The following is a 23,143-nucleotide window of genomic DNA, read 5'->3' on the forward strand; positions in this document are numbered from 1 at the left end:
TGATGCTCGCTTAGCTGTGGGAAGGAGCACTGCCTTAGGGAGACTCAGGATGGGGTTTTAAAAAGCTTTTTCTCTTTAATAATTACCTGCAGGCAAGTGGGTCATGGCCTTGGTCATGGAACTTGGTTCCCTGGTATCCAGGGCTCTGTGGGTGTGTCGAGGGCTATAGGGTTTGCAGACATGCCCTGTCAGGATCAAGGCACCGATGTGAGCATGGGCGCTAAGTGGGAGCACTGTGGGGGTGGCGCCGGGCACTGCAGCTCTGAGCTGTGTTCCCAGACGAGGGCTTTGAGGGCAGATACCCACCTGTCACCCATGCTCACCCCCATCCCCCACCGGAAGGCCCCAGGCCTGGGAGGAGGAGAGGGAAGAAGGCATCAGTGAGGACCGTTGCTGAGTTGTTCCTGCCACAAGCTTGTTCCCAACTTTTCTTTGGACCCCACACCCAAGGCCTGTCCCTGCACTTCCCAAGGCACCGGGCCAGGCTCACCCTGAGCCCATGTGTATTCCTGCTTGGATGGTCTCAGGCTGCCTCCTCCAGGCCTCCCCTCTTGCTCTTGAGAGAAGCAACTCTGCCCCAGAGCCCCCCCGTCTGTATTTCAATCCCAAGATTTAGGAATCTGGGAACCTCAGCCACAAAGCAGTGGCAAAAGACTCCCTTGTCACCAGGCTGCTGCCCTAGCCCGCCAGGAGCGGTGTGCTCACACCTTAGATCTGATTTACCCAGAATGAATGGAAAGAGCTTCCCTTTAAGATCTGAGGACTTGACTTGCCCCTTTCTACCAATGCTCGGCCTCCTCAAGGCTCACCGAGGCTAGCCTTATTGCTGACTAAATCAAATGCATTCACATTTTGAATACTCAGAGGTTTATTTAAATTTTAATCTTCATTGTTTTCACTGGAAAAAAGAGGAAAGACTAAGTTTATGTCTTACATGCTGATTCTTCATGTTGTTCACAAACACAAATTCACGACCAGTAGCTAATTCTAGAATAGCTGTTTTTAACTTTTTGTGAGTATAACACATTTTAGGGGGAACATCTGTTTTTGAAAGATTGCCTCCCTAAGAGTTTTGGTTTCCTTTCCCTTAATGTATCACATCTACCCCACACTGCTCTGTGTCCCTGTCCTGCGGCTTGTGGAATTTGCTCTCTCTGTGTGCTCAGAGGGTCTTCCTGGTTTTTGAAATCCTCAAATTGTCGGGCACCGCCCCTCCGAAGGGCAGTGAGGCAGTGGGTTTGGCGACAGCCTCACTTTACAATGAGAACCTCTCTCCCAGGAGACGAGTGCTGTCTGGGGAGAGCCTGGCAGAGCACTTAACCAGGAGTACCTGAGATGCCTCGATGCTCCTCCGTGACTGAAGGCCAGTGGGTGCCACGGGGAGAAATGGAGCTGGTGCTCGGCCCCAGCATCGCAGGGTTTGCTGTCAGCATGATTTTACTCATGAAGGATTGAATGGGATCAATAAAGGATACATTTTTCACAATCTGAGGCTTAATTTGCCTGAAAACTTGGCTAATTTTTGAGAGCTCAGTACATGTCGTATTAGCCTCGCTTGGCTGTATTTTATGAATGCCATTTTTTAAACCATCTAGATGGCTTTAGAAAACCAAATGCCAGCCGGGCACAGTGGCTTACACCTGTAATCGCAGCAGTTTGGGAAGCCGAAGCGGGCAGATCACGAGGTCAGGAGATGGAGACCATCCTGGCTAGAATGGTGAAACCCCATCTGTAGTAAAAATGCAAAAAATTAGCCGGGCGTGGTGGCGGGCGCCTGTAGTCCCAGCTACTCGAGGGACTGAGGCAGGAGAATGGCGTGACCCCGGGAGGCGGAGTCTGCAGTGAGCCGAGATCGTGCCACTGCACTCCATCCAGCCTGGGCGACAGAGCAAGACTCTGTCTCAAAAAAAGAGAAAAGAAAACAAGAAAACCAAATGCCCATTACAAAGTCTGCAGCAGGCTCATCTGGAGCCCGTGCTGGGAGCAGGAGAGAGGCCCCGAGTTTGGGGAGCTCTCCCAGGCCCACAGGAACTCTTTAATCAGGGGATGCCTCCCTCTCCACTCTAAACCAGGCCCTGATTTAGAAGAACTTGGAGCTGGCCTGGTGTTTGCAATTCTAATCTCCAGAGAAGAAGTTGTTTTGTAAACACTGTGTTCTTTGCTGAAAGAGGCCAGAGGGTCAAGGGTGCTTTATTGGATAACCAGCAGCAGAGGGGTTTCTAGGACAATTCAAAATCAGCAGCACCAGCTTAGGGACTAAACAACAACAGAATATTGGGAGGGGGCGAGGTTGTGGGATGAGGCAGCAGAGCCATGGACAGCGAAGCCTTCCCCTGTAACATCAGGGGCTGCCCTCCATCGCCCACAGTTATCATTTGCTGAGTACTGAGTCTCACACTTGGCGTGTTGCCTTCATTATCACCTACTGTGTGCTGGCTGATGATACATTGGAGACTCAGTCCTTGTTCTGCCCACGAGGAATTTAAGCCAACTATTAATATCCCCATTTTATGGACGAGGAAACTGAAGCCCAGAGGGTCGATTTGCCCAAACTCCCACCTTGGCGGTGCCTTGCCGCCCCCCAGGTGCCCTTTCACAGCACCCGTCTCATCTCGAAACATTCCATTATTCTGCTCTTTCCACCTTCCCTGTAAATTGTTAAATCTCAAAGGCACGAGGGCCTAAGGTCTGAGGGTTCATTTCAGACTGCAAGAAAAGAATTGTGGGAACTGCAAGCCCCTTAACCTCTCCTGACCTGATTTCCTTCTCGGAACATAGGGACAATGATTTGTGCCCTGTCACAGCCACACAGGCGTCCCCGCCACTCAGCACCCCAAGCCACAGCAGGAACGGAGGTCGTCCCTGTGTTCATGGAAAAGGCAGCACAGGGGTTTGCCAGGCCCAGATGCGCCACCTTGTGGCCGCAATGCATATTGGCTTCAGCTGGGTCCAGATCTGGCCCCCCAGTCCATTTATCCAGGGTCCATGTTAGGAAAACATACCCCAAATTCCTTGTATCAGACAAAATTCCTTGATGTGGAATTGTTTAACTGAATGCACTGCAGGCTGTTTGGCAGATAGCTTCCTCCCTGGGGCAGCAAAGCCAGGAAACTAGGCGATTTCATTAAGCCATTCTCCAAAAAATGTGACCAGGGTAGGGTCACATTTGACCACATTCTCGTCCCTCAGTTTTTTTTCACGTGGAAAATGAGGATAATAATTCCACCTAATTCCAAGGGTGGTTGTGAGAATCTCATCAGGGCAGGCTTTTCAGCTGGGCACAGGCTAAGCCGAGGAATAGAGGAAGGCCGGTGGAAATTGCTTTCTCTGGGAAGAACTGGCTTTGTGATTCCTGACATCGTATTGACTTATTTTGGTCAAATGTCACTAATGTTCCATCCCTAAATCTCCTCATGCTGTTGCCTCTACTGACTGCAGATGACTCTCTGCTTTTTCATGCTTTCTTACCCGTCGTCATTTTCTTTCTGTCGGCCCCTAGCTAAGGAACACCTACGGCGTAATCGGCAGAGTCGGACCTTTTTGGTGGAGAATGTCATAGGCGAAGTCTGGTCCGAGCTGGAGGAAGGTAGCGCCCTTCACCGTCCTTGGCTCTTGCTGGATTTTCCTGTGCTGCTTGCAAAAAGCCATTCCCATTTGTCCCTTTTGCACTTTTGGAGAATGTTCAAACTCAGTGGGTTTTAAAGACCACTCACGCAGGGAGAGCTCTTTTGGGAGCTGTTATTTTGCATGTTGTAAAACCAAGTAGGGATTGGAACTGATCAGTTCCAGGGTAAGTCTTATGTGAAACGCAGATGATTTTAGGGCACTCACTGTTCACGTGGCAGGAAACTGCCCACTAAGTACGTGCCAGGTATGCAGCAATGTGTGAATCTTAGATTCCCTCACCTGGGTTCGCCATCATCCATGCCTAAATGTCGTCCTGGGCAGATTGCATTCTCTTTAGTCATGGTTAACTCCTGGAGCTGCCAATTAGCAAAACCATTGTGCTAATGAGAAGTATTGAGGGCACTTAGCTGGGTCTACCTAGTTACCACCCACCAGCTTGTTTCAGATGGGGTTAGCAAACTGTGTAAAAGATGGCTGTTTTTGTGCCAGGTGACAAATATGTGGTTGTGGACAGTGGCGGTGGCACCGTAGACCTGACAGTCCATCAGATCCGGCTACCGGAGGGACACCTTAAGGAACTGTATAAAGCAACAGGTGAGCCCCTGCAGGGCTGATTTTCTTATACCTGAGCCGTTTCCAGGCAATTCTGTTTTCACTTGTTTCAGATAACTGTTTTATTCTCTTGAATGCCACTAACATGTGGGATCGTAGGCGGTGGAGGATAGTAATGTCTGCTTGAAATTGGAAAGCAAAATGCAATTAAACATTCTTTAAAACACAAACCACCACAACTTGGGTTTCGGCCTAAAGTGAGCCTGTTTCAGATCCTGGCCAAGGGCGTTGGTTTCTGAAAGGATGAGATGGTAACTTGATGTTGCCCATGATTGTGCTAAGGTGAACTTTCTAGGGAGGCCTCACCTTGTCTTGGATCAAGATTGCCAAACCACTGGCCAGGTGTGGTGGCTCACGCCTGTAATCCCAGCACTTTGGGAGGCCAAGTGGGCAGATCACTTGAGGTCGGGAGTTAGAGACCAGCATGGCCAACATGATGAAAACCCATCTCAACTAAAAATACAAAAATTAGCTGGGCATGGTGGTGCACACCTGTAGCCCCAGCTACTCAGGTGGTTGAGGCAGGAGAATTGCTTGGACCCAGGAGGCAGAGGTTGCAGTGAACAGAGATTGCACCACTGCACTCCACCTTGGGTGACAGAGCGAGACTCTCAAAAAAAGATTGCCAAACCAAAGAACATGCTGTTTCCCTTTTGGGAGGCTGGAGGGGAAAGGATAATGAGTAATTAGAGGATCACACAGGGACAAGACCAGTCCTGCTGATTTTACTCCCCCCACCCTTGGATGTCAGGTTGGAATACCATGATGATCTTAGTTAGATAAAAGTATTGATTTTTTTTAAAAAAACGTAATTGATTTAAAATAGATTGTTGGCTGGGAGTGGTGGCTCATGCCTGTAATCCCAGAACTTTGAGAGGCCGAGCCAGGTGGATCACCTGAGATCAGGAGTTTGAGACCAGCCTGACCGACATGGCAAAATCCCGTCTCTACTAAAAATACAAAAATTAGCCGGGCATGGTGGTGTGGGCCTGTATCCCAGCTACTCAGGAGCTGAAGCAGGAGAATCGCTTCAACCCAGGAGGCGGAGGTTACTGTGAGCCAAGATTGTGCCACTGCACTCCAGCCTGGGCAACAAGGGCGAAAACTCTGTCTCACAAAAAACAAAAAACAAAAGGAAAAACAAAAATAAAATAATAAAAGATTGCTGACAAGAGATTTCTGTAGGGAAAAGTTTTTTCGCATGGAAAGCGAAGCAGCGCAGGATTCTGAAGTGTAAGTAAACACTTATAGCTGCAGTCCCATTGCTAAGCGGGTCAGAGATGAACAGGTGGGCGTGTTTCTCAGAGTCTGGATTGGGTTTCCAGTGGTTTTTAACACCACAGCCTCCCTTTCTGTTCTCAACTCAGGCGGACCCTATGGATCCTTAGGAGTAGATTATGAATTCGAAAAACTTCTGTATAAAATATTTGGAGAGGATTTTATTGAACAATTCAAAATCAAACGCCCTGCAGCGTGGGTTGACTTAATGATTGCGTTTGAGTCTCGCAAAAGGGCGGCCGCCCCAGACAGAACTAACCCGCTGAACATCACCCTGCCCTTCTCCTTCATTGACTACTACAAGAAGTTCCGCGGGCACAGTGTGGAGCACGCCTTGCGGAAAAGCAAGTGAGTTGGGCTCATCACCTCGGGCTCTGGATATTCTAGTGGGTGGATTGTGCTGACGGGAGAGAGGAAAGAAGTGTGGACTTCGGGGTCCAGTCCTATACACCGGCTCTGTGACCTTGGGCAAGGGATTCAACTTCTCTTCCCTCAGCTTTTTTTTTTTTTTTTCACGTGGAAAATAGGGATAATAATAATTCCATGGGTGATTGTGAGAAGGCAATGAATTCATACATGTTGGATGCTTAGAACAATGCCTGGGACCTGGCAAATATTATCTATGTGTTTGCTAAAGACAGAGAAACTATGAAAGCAGCAAAGTTTAGTTTGGGCCCCTGCTGTATCCCCAGTGTCTAGCAGAGAACATGGTATGCAGTAGGTGCTCAATAAATATTTGTGAAATTAATCCAGTGGGAGTCTAGGTTTCTTGCCACTCTGAGTCCATTGACTGATTTTGTGTCTCAGCTTGTTGCAAAATGTAGAAGATGGTTTAAAGCTGAATTTTAAAAAATAGATAAAAATAATAGATTTCTAATATTCTTAAACATTTTAAATATATATATACTATCCATCATGAAATGATGACTACAGATGGATTTACCTATCACATTTCATAATTACCTTTTTCTAATAAACTTTTTGTAAGGGAACATGTCAGACATTTACCCTGTAAAATACCCCACCGTCCAGCTTCAACAACTGGTCAGTTCCTGGCTAGTCTCAATCCAATTATTTTAAAGCAGATCTTAGAGAGATTATCATTTCATCTATGTCAGTATGTACTCTAAAGGAGACAAGTTTTAAATCACAACCACAATACCATGATAACACTTAACAGTAATTCCTCAATATTATCAAATATCTAGTTAACATTAACATTTTTCTATTTTTTTTTTTACTCTGTATCAACATCCAAATGAGGGCTGTACATAGCAGCTATCTGATACGCCCCTCGAGTCCCACTAACATAGGTTCCCCTCCTGGTTTTTCCTTCACAATTTATTAGATGACAAAACTAGTAGTTTGTCCTTAGATTGGAGTTTCCTATAATCTTGGCTTTGCTTATCTCGTGTCCATGGTGTTACACAGCAGTTCTATCCTGTGGCTTATTATTATTTTTTTTTTTTTTCCTTTTTGCAAGTTGGCAGATTGACTTAGAGGTTTAATCAGATTCAAGTTTGAATCTTTGGCATATCTGCCTGATGGGTGGTGATTCCTCCTATTGCCTCCCATCAGGGGACACGAAGTGTCTGCCCATCTCTCCTTTTGTGATGTTAGCAGCCATTGATGACTATTGTCTGGTTCACTAATGCATTAGGGGCAGCCACGTGGCCACCATCTTGGTCCATCACTCCTTCTCATTTATTTTGCTAGAATACTCCCAGAGAGAGAAACTTGGCTCCTCAGTGGTTTGGTTGCCCTGAACTGCAGCTTACTTAGGGAAGACAGGATAAATGGGTTGCTTTTCAACCTCCATTTATGAGTTAAAAAAAAAAAAAAAAGAATCAATTTCCTAGTATCCACCAAAGTGTCTAATGAATTTTTCCTCCTGTGAGGGTATGAGGGGAGTATTAAGAATTTAAGGATTTAGGCTGGGCGCGGTGGCTCAAGCCTGTAATCCCAGCACTTTGGGAGGCCGAGACGGGCGGATCACGAGGTCAGGAGATCGAGACCATCCTGGCTAACACGGTGAAACCCCGTCTCTACTACAAAAAACAAAAAACTAGCCGGGTGAGGTGGCGGGTGCCTGTAGTCCCAGCTACTCGGGAGGCTGAGGCAGGAGAATGGCATAAGCCCGGGAGGCGGAGCTTGCAGTGAGCTGAGATCCGGCCACTGCACTCCAGCCTGGGTGACAGAGCGAGACTCCGTCTCAAAAAATAAAAAAAAGAATGTAAGGATTTAATGTATTTTAAACCATGACAGTTCCATCCTTACTGACACCCAAACTGTCCCATCTCGGCCAGTAGGAGCCTCCTCACATTGGCTCTGAGTCCCTTTGACACGACATCTGTGGTGGTCGACAGTGTCTTTGCCTTCTTGTATGTGAAGACACTCTTGGCTCATCTTGTACATTCCCTACCCCAGGCCTGGAATCGGCCAAGCCCTGGTTCCTTTTAGTGGAAACCAAAGCAGATTTCATGTCAGGTCTTCTTGCCCTTGGAGCAGGGCCAGTCTGGACCCTCTTCCTGGGCTGATGTTCTCTGCCCTGTTGGTCCCCCACAGAGGGCACTTGTCCTCTGTATGGAATCCCAAGACCTACCTGCACAGGTTGACAGTTCTGGGGCCTGTCAACCCTCCCACTAAGGAAACGGGCTACAGCCAGCCATGGGGTCATTCCATACGATACCGCATTGTCCTTTGGCCTATGCCATGGAAAGGATTCCTTTCCAACACGTTCTAGATTCCCATCCAGCATCTAGAACGTGTGGCTGGGAAGCTGCTGGTGTGTGCTTTGCGTCAGGGACAGAGGCGCCATTTGCTTGGCCTCTGAGAACAGGCGGGGTTTGGGAATACACAGTCCCTGGCATTTGCTTAGTGCCAGAAAGTTTCCAGAGTGTTTTCACAGACATGGCATTTAACTTCATCTTTACAATAACCCCTGTGAAGGAGGTAAGGCAAGTGCAGTTATCCTTGACTTCCAGACATGGAGACAGGGCTTGGAGAAAATGGAGTCTAATCTGCCCAAAGTCCCAGAGCTCCGCAGTGGTGATGGCCAGGCCAGAGCCCCACAATCCTGGATTCCTGTCCAAGGCTCTCTCTGCTCCACACTGCTGCTTCTGGACAGAGACCGTGAGGGCCACCTAGTATAATTAGGCTTACTCTGTCACCTGACAGGTGCCTGGAGGGCTGAGGACATGCACCTGAGCACACACATTTGTAGCCGTAAGTAGCAGTACAATAAACTCTCCAGAGAGCCTTTAACGTGCTTGAATCCAAATATTGTTGGATTCAAAGTGTGATCCTGCAAAAGAGACAGTGAGCCCTTTATCTCCTTGTCTTTTGCACTAGACTTTGGCCCCCACTATCGCAGGGGAAGGTCGGTCACAGCAAACTTAAGATACAGAGAAGAGATTACGTCTTAGCTTTTGAGCTTCTAAGGGTCCAGGTCCTGGCAGTTTAGGGTTTCCAAAGGTGCTTTTGATTTTCAACTCCCTTTCTGCCTGCTAAGTGTGGCAGATGTTCTGCCAGGGCATGTGTCTATGCAGATAAGCCTGGGTATCATGTAGACCCTCACTGCCTGCTCTTCTCCATGCTATGCTCCTGCAGTGTGGATTTTGTGAAGTGGTCCTCGCAGGGGATGCTGCGGATGAGTCCAGATGCCATGAATGCCCTTTTTAAGCCGACCATCGACAGCATCATTGAGCATCTCCGTGAGTATCAGCCAGGGCTCGGCCACTCGGCAAGGCAGAACTGAGAAAGGGGACGGACTTTTCCAGCATCACCAGCTGGTGCCTGTGGAGTCAGGTTGGCCTGGATCTGGGAGCCACAGGCAAGGGCCCCACAGGACTGGGCAGGGCTTGGCCATGTATGGGAGAGGTTGCTGGGCAACCTCTGGATCCCTCTCCTTGTACTGCAAAGCTGCTGAGAGCATCCAGGCTTTCCATTTGGCCTCAAAAGTCAGAAAGCTGGTAATGACAAAGAGGAAGAATTAAATAAACAAACAAAACTTTTAAAACAACGAAAAAGATCAGAGGGCTGGAAGCTCTGAGGCAATGTTACCTGAGAGTAGCAGGCCCTAGGAAATGCATATTCTTTGCTTTACTGGGACATGTTAGACATCCTCACCCTGCTAGGGAAGAAGGAACTGTTGTGTGAACCAAAGGAAGTTCTGCAGGATGGCAAATGGAATCTGGTCATGTCATTATCCTGCTACATTGGTGGCAGTACCCACGGACACATAGCAGACTCACCGGGGACCTTGTTCAGTATCCCATCCCTCACCTACCAAATGAGACTCTCTAGGAGTGGGATGGGATTTTTATGAAAATCAGAGAATTCTATTTATAACAGCCTGCCTTGACTTACCCAACAGAACCACCGTTTGGAGAGCTTTAGGAGTATTCATTTATGCAAACCAAATTCTACTTAAACTTATCACCATGTATCTGTTAAAATGCATTTCTACTTAGCAGCAGCTCTGGCTTTTATTCCGTAACATATTGGTGTGCAAACTCCCTTTCTTTAAAAGACCAGTTCTGCAAAGATTCTGTTCAAGGAGCTCAGAATAAGGCTGCCCTCCCATTGGCGCAAGTGGTCTTGTCCATTCCCCACAGATGCAGGCAGCCTAGTTCCCCCTTCCTTGCTGGCTTTTGGTGACAGGACATTCTCCCTGCCTCTTTCCTTCCAGGGGACCTGTTTCAGAAGCCCGAGGTGTCCACCGTCAAGTTCCTCTTTCTGGTGGGCGGCTTTGCCGAGGCGCCCCTCCTGCAGCAGGCGGTGCAGGCTGCCTTCGGGGACCAGTGCCGGATCATCATTCCCCAGGACGTGGGCCTCACCATCCTCAAGGGCGCCGTCCTCTTTGGTCTGGACCCCACGGTCATCAAGGTTCGCCGGTCGCCGCTCACCTATGGGGTGGGCGTGTTGAACCGCTACGTGGAGGGCAAGCACCCACCCGAGAAGCTGCTGGTGAAGGATGGCACTCGGTGGTGCACCGACGTCTTTGACAAGTTCATCTCTGCCGACCAGTCTGTGGCCCTGGGTGAGCTGGTCAAGCGTAGCTACACCCCGGCCAAGCCCTCCCAGCTGGTCATTGTCATCAACATCTACAGCTCTGAGCATGACAACGTCAGCTTCATCACTGATCCCGGGGTGAAGAAGTGTGGCACACTTCGCCTGGATCTCACAGGGACCAGTGGCACCGCAGTGCCCGCCCGGAGGGAGATCCAGACCCTTATGCAGTTTGGGGACACCGAGATCAAAGCCACAGCCATTGATATAGCCACTTCGAAGAGTGTCAAAGTTGGGATCGACTTCTTAAATTACTAACCCTCCCGCCCCGCTGTCTGCCCCCTGGGACTCAACTTATCTGCATCTGCTGACCTCAACCTTGACTGTTCTTTCCCTAACCTTGACCCTCGCCATTGCCCATGTGAATTTCAGCAGGGAAGATGAGAACAATCAGGGCTGGAAATAATTAGTGACTTTTGAGGGCACACTGGAGTCAGAAAAACAGAAATTAAGATTAAAGTTTAGGCATAGAAAATTAAAGGATCCTGGAGGAACAGCTAGTTTCATAGGTACAAAAGTGGTGAAAGGGCCACGGAGAAGGGAATCAGTACATTGCTGCAGCAGTGGTTGCGCTGCTTTGAACAGATCTCCGTTAAGTAGAATTTAGGATGCCCTATTGCTGTCTTTCTAGATTTAAAATGAGATCTTTGAACCAGGAGATCTTCATCTGAGACTTTTCTTTTTAAATTTTTTGGATGGCAGTAAATATAAAATGCCACCCATCTGCAGTTAATTTCTTTTCATCATCATGTGATTAAAAGTGGTGATTCAGTGGGAACTGGGAATGTTTTTAGCTGGTGGTAGAAGGCTGCCTACACTGGGCACTGTTTTAGGTTCTCATATAATTTAAATAGCAAGGAGGTTCGGGGAAGAATAACCGTAGCCTTGGGTAATCCACCAGGACTTTTGCGAGTAGGAGAGCTGATACCTCACATTCTTAGCAGGTGAAAACTTGCCATGATGGAAATAGATAGTAAAGAGTTACTGACGTGTCCCAAATTATATGCTGTGATATAAATTCCCAGCATGCCCAGCCCTGATTTCTGAGTTCATAAGTAATTCTGGTGAACCCTAGTAGGAATTCTGGGTAAGAAAATGAAGTTGCCATTGGTCTTGTTTGCATCACCAAGCCCAGGCATCCAGGAGAGCCCCTCACCTTGAAAAGCAGACAGATTTTAAATTAACCCCGCCTTCCCACTCACCTTCATCTCCCTAAGAGTTTTGGCCATTGAGTCCCACATTTTGAAAGGAATACATGGGTGAAATTTGGGAAGAGAATCTGTGCTATGCAATGTTTCATTAAAACCTTCAGTTTTTCAAGTCTCTCTAAAAATAATTTGTAGATCTATACTTGATGGATTAAGTCAGTTTTTTTTTTTTTCACAGCAGGCCTGTGGCTTGCCTGCATCAGAATTGCCTGGGTGCGTGTTCAAAACGGGTTCCTGGATCTGGGCCCTTTTTAACTGAGGCCAACTGCACCAGAATCTGCATTTGTAGTGTAGACTGCATCATGGTTCAACTGAAATTCGAGAAATACTAACTTGAGATTTTGTGAAAGTTCACACACAGACCACAGCTTGCACTCTGCAGGTGTTCCCTTTGGGCTCCCTTAGGAAGAGTGCTTACACATGAAGGTGACCCCATACCTTGCCCTCTTAGTCAATGGGATTGGGGCTCCACCTGGCTTGGAGATGGTACTTTTAACCCTCACAGGAAGGGCCAAGGGAGGGGAAAAAAATTGCAAGAAAGGGACACCAAGAACAGAGCTGACTGAGGAACCAATTGGAGGGTCTTTACTCTCTCCTTCCCCACCATACAAAACCAGTTTTCTGCAATATTCAGGAGCCAAATGAGGAAAAAGAATCAAGAATCTGACTCACAGCCCATCTGATCTGTTCAAAGCTGTTTTTTCCACCTGCTGAAATTCATTAAATCACTGGAGGCATGCATAATGAATGGAGAATGAGCAAACTTCCAATGCAACTTGGATTCACAAACCTATTATCATAGCCAATATGCAGATTTTAAACAGCATTTCACATTTCATTTGACCATGTCTTCTTTTTCACATCGCCTGCTGCAGAACTCCCTACTAGAATGTGAAACACAAACAAACCACAGAACTAGAGAGTGCTGGTTAGTCACATAACTTAGTAGTGGGATTGTGTATCCAGGCACAAAGGTGTCTTTGCTAGTGTTCTCTTGCTACCTGCCCTGCTTCAAACGCTAAATGGTATGGGTCTTTCTTTGTTGCCAGCCATATTCTACAAATAAGACTTTTCAACGCAGTTATGAGTAATATAATTTTATGTACATATAATGTTATAATATTGTACAGAATCTTTGTTTCTATGATGCGCTTTTCTTGTTTCAAAAAGGAAAATGATCCTTGATTTTTGTTGATGATACTTTTGTTACTGTCCTTAATTTTCCACAGTTTGATTTCTTAATTGTGCTAAGCATCAGTTTGTGCTGATGCCAAGCTAGGGACTATGTACGCAAGACTGAGCAATAGACAGAGGTGCCTAGGGTCAGAACACACTGAACACACATGGACCGCCTGGATCAGGGGCCTCATCAGACCCTTCTCCATGCACATCCTTCCCAAAGAGTCACAGATTCCATCGAAAGGAGCAGATTCTATCAGTTCTCCTGTGCAGACTTTAAGAGCTGAATGTTCTGGGTCTGGAAGCAATGTGACTGCACAGAACAAACTAAGAAACGCTTTGCGTCCTCAGGGGTCATTGACCTCTCCTTCCAGGACAGAGCAGTCACTCTGAGGGCAAAGCGTGGTCCACTGTGTGTAATGTTTTCAGGATGCTAGGGTCAAAGAAAGAAACCAAGTGGTACATAAGCCTAGCTTTTCTGCTTGGCTAAGTGTAAGTGTGAGTAACATGGCCAAGCCCCTCTTTTTTGGGCTAATGTAAAGCCTTTCCCACCTTGCATTAACGCTATCTCCCTGTGTACTGTTTCTCTTAAATGAGCAGATAGAAATCTGCAGTGTTGGCAGACAGGTGATGGAGAGGATGATAATTTTATCTTTTGGCTACAGAGTTGCAGCCCCAGTTGTCAAAGTCCTTAAACAAAACCCCCAAATCCATCCCTCCTTCCCTACCCTGGAATATTCTAGAATAAGAGCACTGGATAAGTACACTTGAACACATTTTTCTAATCTTAGAAAGCATCTACAAGGCCTGTTGTCTTGACCCATTACTCAGTTGTCCCCGACATATTATCTGATATTCACCTTTCTAGGAAGCGGAATCATCAAGGCTTTCCCTTGTAACTGCCCTTTCCGAGCACAGCAGGCATGAATAAATGCTGAATAACAGACAGGTTACAGACAGGAGGGGAAACAGGAGGAACCATACAACTGTTTTTGCAAAATGATGGCTGAGTCCAGATTATAGAGGCTGCCTTACCCTTAGAATGTTATTTAGACCAAGTTTAGCTTTTAGAGTCCAGGTCTGGTTAATTGCCAGGGTAGCAAAGAATCGCATGCACCAATGTAAACAGGAGTCAAAACGCATTATTAGTCAAAGATCGAATTTCACGTTGTAGAAATGTATAGCTGTGATTAAGCTGCATATGTATGCTGGGAAATGGCTTAAGTGGATGGCTAGTATAAAAGTTGTTGGCCATAATGTCACACCTCTCATCTGCTTGAAATATGGACCAGTATTCTAAAATATCAGCTACTGGGGTCTCGTTCACTACAAGATAAATTCAAACTTCACAGAACTTTGCAGCAGTTCACCACCAGACAGGATTGTGTCTGCAAACTCCTGTCTTCACCGATGCCTAATAAAGCAAAACTCGGAATCTCACGTGGCCCAGATTGTTTTTCCCCCATCCTGGGTTTGTAAACTGCATGATGGACACATCAGTACTGACCTCCCTCTCTGCCCCATCTCAGGTGGTGGAGAGAGAGTTGCAGTTTTTTCCAGGTGCTATACGTTTTATTAAGTTATTCGAACAAGACTAGGTCCTCTGTTTGCTGGGAACCAAGGCCCCATCGATATGCACAGAGCCCGTTTTCTCTAGAAGAAAGGGATCTAGCCAGAAGGAGGGCAGGTAAGCAGAGTGACCACTGCCAATGCCACTGCACCCCAGTGAAAGTCACTAAAACATGCAGAAGGCCTGGCCGGGCTCTTGCCCCTGGGCATCCCAGCCTTCACGTGAAACTGGCTGTGTCCAGAGCCTACATCTGAGTCACCCTCCAGAGTTGGCTCTGAAAGCTTCCTGATGGCCCGAGGTATTTCTAAATGGGGTGATAAAAGAGAGGTATAAATGGTGGTAGGCTCCACCAGCCTTCATTTGCAATTCAATTTTTAGACTACTTAGTAGAGATAGGGAAGGCCTGGAGGTGCAGCAAACAAGCGTGTCCTGGAAGTAGCGCAGCTTCAGCGTCGTTTTCTGTAAAGGGAGCAGCCAGCGCGTGCCCGCCCCCACAAAATCTGGTTCATAGGGCGGACATCTTGGTAGGTTTCAATCCAATGAGAGGAAGTCTGGGTGCCCCACCAAGGGTGATTAGAAAGAAGGATGACTCACCTTCCCCAGGTGCACAGCCACTCTTCTCCGCCTTCACCTGTCCCGGCCACCTGAAAATACACCTAACAAGAGACAGTGAGGGAGGGGCTGCCAGGCCCAGGAAGCTTCTGTATTGGAGGCGCCAGGGCCCCCAGGCCTCGCCTCCTCCCGTCCGCTGCCGGCCCCGCCCCCTGTTCCCGCCCACCCGCTTCCCCAGCCGGACCAGCAGGCCCAGCCGCCGCGGTGTCTCTACCCGCAAAAACGCCCGCTTTGACCTAGAGCCCTCTGCATACCTGGGGCAGCCAAGGCGCGGAGGACAGCTCCGAGGCCAGATGTTTGCTGCCCAGATGCCCGACTTTACACCGGTGGGGCGGGCTCTGCCGGGCGCTGGGGGAAGCGCCCCAGATTCACTCAGTTCACCCACCTTCCAGGTGGGACCCCGGGGAGAGTGGGGGAGGGGCAGGCTGGCGGCGGTGGGGTCTTTGTGCTCCCCGGGGTGAGCGCACAAAGGCCTGGTGGAAGGCGGGGGTCTTCGGCGGCCCGGCAGAGGCCAGGTGGGCACCGGATACAGCCAGCCCCGCCCAGGTGAGCGCTGGGGTGGGATTGGAAGAAGGTGGTAGGAGGGGTCCTGCTGGTACTTTCTACTCCCTCCTAGCCCCCTTTCTCAGGACATCGCCTCTCTCCCCACCCTCCTCCCTGCCCACCTCCGGGTAGGCTTTTACCCCAGCTTTTGGGCAACATATCCTGTCCCTGAGAGTTCAGAGGTCATCTGTTCACATCCCCTTTCACTCTGGAACCCTGAAACAGTTACCTCACCTCTCTGTGCCTTATTTTTCTCATTTATAAAATGGAGGTTCCAACAGGAACTCATTCTTAGGGAAGCTGTGGGGATTAAAGGAGAATGCGGTTCTGCTGCAACTGCATGGGCATAGCCCGTGTTCCCTGTCTGTTGCCTTTTTAAATCGGGAAATGGGTATAATATAGCATTTATATCATGGAGCTGTTGAGAGGACTAAACAAGCGTGGAAAGCTTTCAGAAAAGTAAGCAGCTGGTCAGTATGGGTGGGACATGGTCTCACAGCCAGGTCTGTCTGACTCCAGGCTCAGTGCTTCCTCCCAGGAGCCAGGTACGTGATGCCAGGGGTTAGACCGGCCTAGACATGGCACAGTCCTCACTGCTGTCAGCCTGGCAGGGGCTGAACTGTCTTAACAATCCCCATCATTGCTGACTAAGCCATGACTGTGGCCCTCCCCTCTACGCTGAATCCTCTTCTTCCAGCCTCAGGGGCATTGCTTTAAAGAGATGAACTGGCTCAGCAGGCAGGACTTGGCAAGGCCTCAGCCCACTTGGGGGGAATGACCAGCGATGCCCAAAGAGGGAAGGTGTCTTATTGCAGAAACAGCATTCACATAAAGTGATGTTTCAGTGGAGCCTGCTGAAGCAGAGGGTGGCCTCTGCTTACCCTCCTTGGACTCCATGTCTGCCTTTTGGGACTTCCCGATTCCTTCAAGCCAGAACTTCTTCTCCCTTGTTGTGCGTACGTGTGTGTGTGTGTGTGTGTGTGTGTGCACGCGCGCTGGAGGATGCGGGGAGGCTCCTGTGCATTGCAGGATGTTCAGTAGCATCCCATCCCCCACTTCTGACAGCCAACTATGCCTCTGGACATTGTCAGATGTTCCAGGGGTGATGGTGGGGGCTGGCAAACATCACCACTGCAACCTGATTTCACCTGGATCAAGAAGGGGGTCCCGGGGTGTGCAGGCCTCATCTCTCGCCTCCCCTGAGGTTCATGAACCTCACACAGGAGCTTCTGGGCTTGCTCAGCATTGCATTCCCAGCCTCTATCATGTTTCACAGCCATAGTATGAGTCTAGTTCACAATTATTGGATGGCTGGAGGTTGGATGGAGGGGTGGGTGCTTCCAGGGAGAGGAGACACTGGTAGGTGTGATCTACAGACTGTTATCCAAGTTAACAGAAAAGGTGACGGGCCCTTGGTAATAGGTCATTGGTTTATGACTGAAGCCAGCTATGTCACTGGCTTTGGGTAAGATGGTAGTGCTGCCTCTCAGGCCCAGCCCCTGGCAGTCATTCTACTTCCAAGAGCTTGTGCACACTCAATAGTAATTCCTTAAGGTAGTGACTTTTGATGAGATCATTTCATTCCCTCTTCCCTCCACTAACAGAGAGCGAAATCATGGAGCCTTCTAAGACTTTCATGAGAAACCTGCCAATCACACCAGGCTACAGCGGTAAGTGTGGATGTGCCCTACAGCTGTGCCCGGCAGGGGAACCCGTGTCCTGGTCTCTGTCCCTGCCTTGACCCGCTGTCTGTGTCTGTGCAGCCAACTGGACCAGTCTAGGCGCTCTAGCTTTTGAGACATGCATTCAGAGCATTTCATCACTGAAAATGGCTGATGGCTGGGTTCTGAGAGGCAGAACTTAGACCACATGTCCCAGAACATGGCCTGGTATGCAGAGGAAGGACTTAAAGCCTGTTGAAAGAATCTGGACCAGGATAGACACAATGTGATGAGGATAGACACACGAATAAGTAGAGGCCCTGTCCTCCCCAAGTTTTCTCAAGTCCTCCACAAAGGTTATCCTTGTGCTCCCATCCTTTCCTGCATCCCCTAAAGGAAGGCTGACCAACAGCCCTGGTCTACCTGGAACTGCCTTTGTCCTGGGACTGCCTGGGACTTTCCTTAACACTGAAAATCTTGCATTTGGGAAACTCCTCAGTCCTTGGCAAACCAGGACAATTGGTTGCCCTACCTAGAGGCTATTCCTCCTCAGGCTTCTGGGCTACTGAGAACTTACTAAGTCATATCCCTGTGGGTGACAAATCCAGTGGTCCCCACAGACCCTTGGCTCTCCCATACAGCCGTTCTCAGGAGGAGTGGTGCTAGGGGGATATTCCAAGGTTGCCCAGCCTCACCCTGGTCCTAACGGCTAGTTGAGAATGGGCTTTCGGTTCTGACAAGCTGAGGTTCGAATCTCTGTTTGGCCACCGTCGATGAGACTGTAAATAACTTGCCTCTCTGTGGTAAGTACAACATTCTATAAAATGGATGTATTAGTTTTCTAGGACCACTGCAACAAATTCCCACAAACTAGGTGGTTTAAAGCAATGGAAATGCATTCCCTCACAGTTCTGAGGCCAAATGTTTGAATTCGAGGTGCCCACAGGGCCATGCTCTTTCTGAAGGCACTAGAGAAGGATCCCACCTTTGCTTCTTCCAGCTTCTGGTGGCCCCAATGTTCTTGGCTTGTGGCAGCATCTCTCCAGTCACTTCATCCTCACATGGCATTTCCCCTTGTGTCTCAAGTCTCCCTCTTCTTTCAGCTGTAAGGACATCAGTCATTGGATTTAGGACCCACCCTAAAGCTGGAATGATCTCATTTCTAGACCCTTAATTACATCTGAGAAGTCCCTATTTGTAGATAATAGCACATTCACAGGTACCAGGGGTTAGGACTTGGATATATCTATTTGGAGGATACAGTTCAATCCACTACATGGGATACCATAAGATTGTTGTGAGGATTAAAGGAGCCAGCATACATAACCTATTTTAAATGTCTTGGTCCTTAGCGAGACTCGATAAAGGTAGCTTGTATGCTTATGTGCTTGCGTATATGCACTAATATAAAACCTAGGCAGATCAAAGTAGGCCCTGATGGCAGGGAAACCACTGTGGCAAGGCCCCTAGGGTCTTCCTAATATTAGGATATCTTTTAATCGTCCAAGGGTTGGGGAGACTGGGCGATGTGTGGAAGGCTTCCAACACTGTCAAGATTAGTAATTAGATTCTTCCAGAGGGGGTTATTGCAGGGCTCAGGGGGTGAGGATTGCTACTTTCAACTCCCACGTCAGGTTTTGTTTTCCTGGAGACCATGGCAAAAATGTTGGGCTTCCATAAGGAGAGAGATTTATTTATTTATTTTGCAGTTTAAAACCAAGTTCTTAACCAGTTTTTCTCATTTGTTCTGCAAAAAAAATGGTTTTATTGTGACAATGTTATAGTACTTAGGATTCAGCCTCCAGTTTCAGTAAATAGTTGTGTTTTACCCATACTAATTGTAATGATTATATGTTACTTGGTGGGAAATGGTGAAAAATTGTGCTAGGAGTGGGTCTTGCAGATAATGAATTTACCTTTTTGTGTAATAGGGCTCTGCTCTTAATAAGCCTGCAATTTCCTGATGGTCCGGCAAGAAAGATCCCAAATTGCATTTGGGAAATGTCGAGGAAAATAAGCTTTCTCTCTCTAAAAAGATGAATAATTTCAATTACTCCTTAGACTATCATTTTGGCCCATTAAATGCTTTCCCCATTTTCCATCAGGCTGACATCAGGGGCTTTGCTATTCAAAGAGTATTACTGTCACTGCCTTTGTTGAAATGGGCCTTCCCTCCCCAGCTCCAAGGTCATTTTTTGTGACCTTGGGAGGGCGCAGTCACAGTGGAAAACAACAGCACTGTTTGTATTAATGGCCTTTGGAAAAATGTAGTGTTGTTGGCTGAGGAAGAAATGCCAAAGGGTGGGCTGAAATGCTGGGGAGTTTAGGCAGGCTCTGAATTCCTTGCTGGCCAGTCTTGCTGAAGGCCGTGATTCCATTCGGCTCTTGCAGGCTTCGTACCATTCCTCAGCTGCCAAGGAACGTCCAGGGAGGATGACATGAACCACTGTGTGAAAACCTTCCAGGAGAAAACACAGCGCTATAAAGACCAGCTGCAGGAATTTTGCTGCGCAGTGGCCACTGCCCCGAAACTGAAGCCTGTCAACTCCGAGGAGACGGTCCTGCGGGCCCTGCACCAGTACAATCAGCAGCACCACCCCTTGCTCCTGGGTAGCAGTGTCCTGAAACCATTTCCCCTCACCCCTGGTCACCCATGCAGATTCTCATAGGCCAGCTGAGCTGCCCCAGAGTACCCAGAATCCCACACAGTTCCAAATCCCAGGGGTCAGTGCCAAACGCAAAGGCTCCATTACTTAAAATGAGAAAGATACATTTCTTTTCTTTTCTCTTTTCTTTTTTCTTTTCTTTTCTTTTCTTTCTTTCCTTTCTTTCTTCCTTTCTTTCCTTTCCTTCTTTTCTCTTCTCTTCTCTTCTCTTCTTTCTTTCTGACGGAGTCTCACTCTGTTGCCCAGGCTGGAGTGATGTGATCTCAGCTCACTGCAACCTCTGCCTCCCAGGTTCAAGCGATTCTGCCACCTCAGCCTCCCAAGTAGCTGGGACTACAGGTGCATGCCACCATGCCTGGCTACTTTTTGTATTTTTAGTAGAGACAGGGTTTCACCATGTTGCCGAGGGTGGTCTCAAACTCCTGACCTCAGGTGATCTGCCCACCTCAGCCTCCCAAAGTGCTGGGATTACAGGCATGAGTCACAGTGCCTGACCAGAAACAAACATTTCTAGGGGACAGAGCACAGTCCTGGTTACGGAAGAGGGTGCTGGTCTGAGAACTAGGAGACCCTAGGCAAGTCACAAGTTTTCAGGCCTCAGCTTCTGGATCAGTGGATAACATTTTTTAGTTGCTTTCTCTGTGCCATGGTGTCTTTTTACAGAATGCAAATATGTAAAGAAACCTCTCCAGGAGCCTCCAATCCCTGGCTGGGCAGGCTACCTGCCGAGAGCCAGGGTCACTGAATTTGGCTGTGGCACGAGATATACTGTCATGGCCAAAAACTGCTACAAGGACTTCCTGGACATCACAGAGAGGGCCAAGAAAGCACATCTGAAACCATATGAAGAGTGAGTCTGGTTTGGGTCGGCACCCCAGGCACAAGATCAAAGGGAGAAATGCAAACACAGGGCAGGGGTTTACCAGATGTCCCCATCCCAGCACTAGGACGATTTGTGTGTGATTTGTCTTAGAAAAGGTGCCTCATTTGTAGTTTCAGGGCTTCCCCAGTAGGCAGCTGCCCCCTGCTCCTGACCTGTGCTCAGCATTCTCCAGCAGCTCTACCTGTGGTCTTTGCTGGTTTGCAGGGAGGGGCTGGGAGTAAAAACCAGCAGGGCTACCATCCTGGCAGTGGCTTACGGCCCAAGGCTACTCAGTTTTCTCTTCTGCAAAATGAGGAGGATGATCTTTGCCTTTAGAATAAATCGTAAGGAAATAAACATACCATGTTCATATATTTACTCTTATATATTGTATTTATATTTATTCTTATTCTATCCTGAATGAAAGGTCCATAACTTCGTGACTTCTGTTCTTGTTTTAGAACATACGGAGTTAGCTCCACAAAAACTTCTGCTTCTTCTCCAAAAGTTTTGCAGCATGAAGAGCTGCTGCCAAAATATCCCTATTTTTCTATTCCAGGTGAGGAGGGCTGTCTCTTTCCTTCCTACTACTGTAGGGGATGAAATGTGTGCAGTGGCTTTTCGGCTTAGCTGGGCCAGGTGCCTTCAACTCACACGGATGGTTTCTCTCCTAGATGGAAGCTGCCCTGCCCTTGGAAGGCCCCTGAGAGAGGACCCCAGAACTCCATTGACATGTGGCTGTGCTCAGAGGCCAAGTATACCATGCAGTGGGAAGATTTACCTAGAGCCACTGTCCTCCGCAAAGTATGCAGAAGGCTAGAAGCGCAGCGTCTCCCAGGCAGAGGTGAACTTTAAGTGGGGCTTCCGAAACCTGCCGTTCTCGTGTTGGAATCATGTCCAATGAGCAATAAAGAAATTTAATAACAAGAATTTTTTAACTGCCGCCTGCATCCTGAGTGGTTGACAGTCACATGTCATTAATGATAGACCTTTTTATTTTGTCATGTGGGAATAAAGAGGCTGCTTCCCGCATGCTGAAGTTTCTTGTGCGGGTTTTCTCCAGGTTATGTTGACCGTGAGCTAGGGTTCCTAACCCCCGAGGTAACACTGCAGCCAGGCCAGGATCTTCACTGAAGACCTAGCCCAACCCTCTAACCAAACAATCTCTGGGTCCTGGCATGTTACTGACAGCGACACAGACACCATGCCCACCCCAGCCCTGGTTTTCCAGAATCCCGGTCCCCAGAAGGGGATATCCAGTTGGCAGATACCAGCTATATTGGTGTGATAGAGCTGCCTCCACAAAGTCCCACCAACTGAGTGGCTGAAGACAACAGAAATTTATTGTCTCACAGTTCTGGGGGTGGGAAGTCCAACACTGGGGTGCTAGCAGGGCTCTGCTCCCTCTCAAACCCGTGGGGGAATCCTTCCTCACCTATTCTTAGGTTGCTGTGTTTTGCAGCCATGTTGGCATTTCTTGCTACTAACTCCAGGCTCCCTGGGTGCCTCTCTGCCTTCTTCTTACACGGCCATCTTCTTACAAGGACATCAGTCGCAGTGGATCGGGAGCATGCCCTACTCCACTGTGACCTCATTGTAACTCATTACACCTGCAATGACTCTAGTTCCAAATAAGTCACATAAAGTACCGGGACTAGGACTATGGTTTTTTTTTTTTTTTTTTGCGGGACATGGTTCAAGCTGTAACACTGGATAACATGCTCTTGCCACTAGCAGGCACCCTGACCTCCCTCAGCAACCATCCGCATGCAGAAGAAATAAAAAAAACAGCTCCTGGGACAATGAGACCGTTGTCATCCGCTCAGAAACATACAGAGCCACACGAGGCAACAAGCTGGGTCTGGGTCTGAGAGGATTTTTCCAAGGCAAGAATTTTCACCTGGACATCCTGGGCTCCCATGATTCCATGGGTAGAAGTCAGAAGGTCAGAGAACTTTGATGAGAAAAAAAGTTACATCATTGTTTTCACTAACCTCCAGGCGAAATTTAGTATTTCCTTCCTTGATGAATGTAAGCCACAAACCACTGCAGGACCTGTCACCTTAGCCTGAGAGCAGTCACAGATGTTTTTGTATCACGTGGCTCTGGCTGCAAACAGCTTGAATGATGTTAAAGCTCATCTCTTTAGAATCATGGTGGTTAATTATAGTGGCTATATCTACTCTCTCACATATTGTTATTCAATATAAGAATAAAGAAACAAATGGCTGTTTTATAAATTTGTTCTTTTTAAT

At 48.0% G+C, this 23,143-nt stretch overlaps 2 protein-coding genes across 3 annotated transcripts in view; both read left to right on the forward strand.

Annotated features, from left to right (window-relative positions):
• HSPA12A (heat shock 70kDa protein 12A) overlaps positions 1-14,414 on the forward strand; it is a 182,054-nt gene extending 167,640 nt beyond the window's left edge. For both annotated transcript variants that reach the window (XM_011927809.1, XM_011927808.1), the window contains 5 exons: positions 3,500-3,586; positions 4,117-4,221; positions 5,607-5,865; positions 9,127-9,230; positions 10,208-14,414. In XM_011927809.1, the coding sequence (XP_011783199.1) occupies positions 3,500-3,586; positions 4,117-4,221; positions 5,607-5,865; positions 9,127-9,230; positions 10,208-10,845 (1,193 nt within the window). In that variant the 3' untranslated portion in view covers positions 10,846-14,414. The remainder of the gene's footprint in view (positions 1-3,499; positions 3,587-4,116; positions 4,222-5,606; positions 5,866-9,126; positions 9,231-10,207) is intronic.
• Positions 14,415-15,637: 1,223 nt separating this feature from the next.
• Positions 15,638-21,920, forward strand: LOC105501773 (chromosome unknown open reading frame, human C10orf82). Its single transcript, XM_011927817.1, has 5 exons — positions 15,638-15,702; positions 17,304-17,369; positions 19,752-19,970; positions 20,690-20,876; positions 21,448-21,920. The coding sequence occupies exons 2-5, from the start codon at positions 17,315-17,317 to the stop codon at positions 21,449-21,451; spliced, it is 465 nt and encodes a 154-aa protein (XP_011783207.1). The 5' UTR covers positions 15,638-15,702; positions 17,304-17,314; the 3' UTR covers positions 21,452-21,920.
• The last annotated feature ends 1,223 nt before the right edge of the window (positions 21,921-23,143 follow it).

Source organism: Colobus angolensis, unplaced genomic scaffold (assembly GCF_000951035.1).
Source record: "Colobus angolensis palliatus isolate OR3802 unplaced genomic scaffold, Cang.pa_1.0 Scaffold75, whole genome shotgun sequence".
NCBI lineage: Eukaryota > Metazoa > Chordata > Mammalia > Primates > Cercopithecidae > Colobus > Colobus angolensis.

Excerpts from the sequence above, each read along its gene's own strand:
- LOC105501773 (XM_011927817.1), top strand. The coding sequence starts at position 17,315 with ATGGAGCCTTCTAAGACTTTCATGAGAAACCTGCCAATCACACCAGGC. Across the intron at positions 17,370-19,751 it reads AATCACACCAGGCTACAGCG|GCTTCGTACCATTCCTCAGC; the intron begins GTAAGTGTGGAT and ends CGGCTCTTGCAG. Across the intron at positions 19,971-20,689 it reads GCACCACCCCTTGCTCCTGG|AATGCAAATATGTAAAGAAA; the intron begins GTAGCAGTGTCC and ends GTCTTTTTACAG.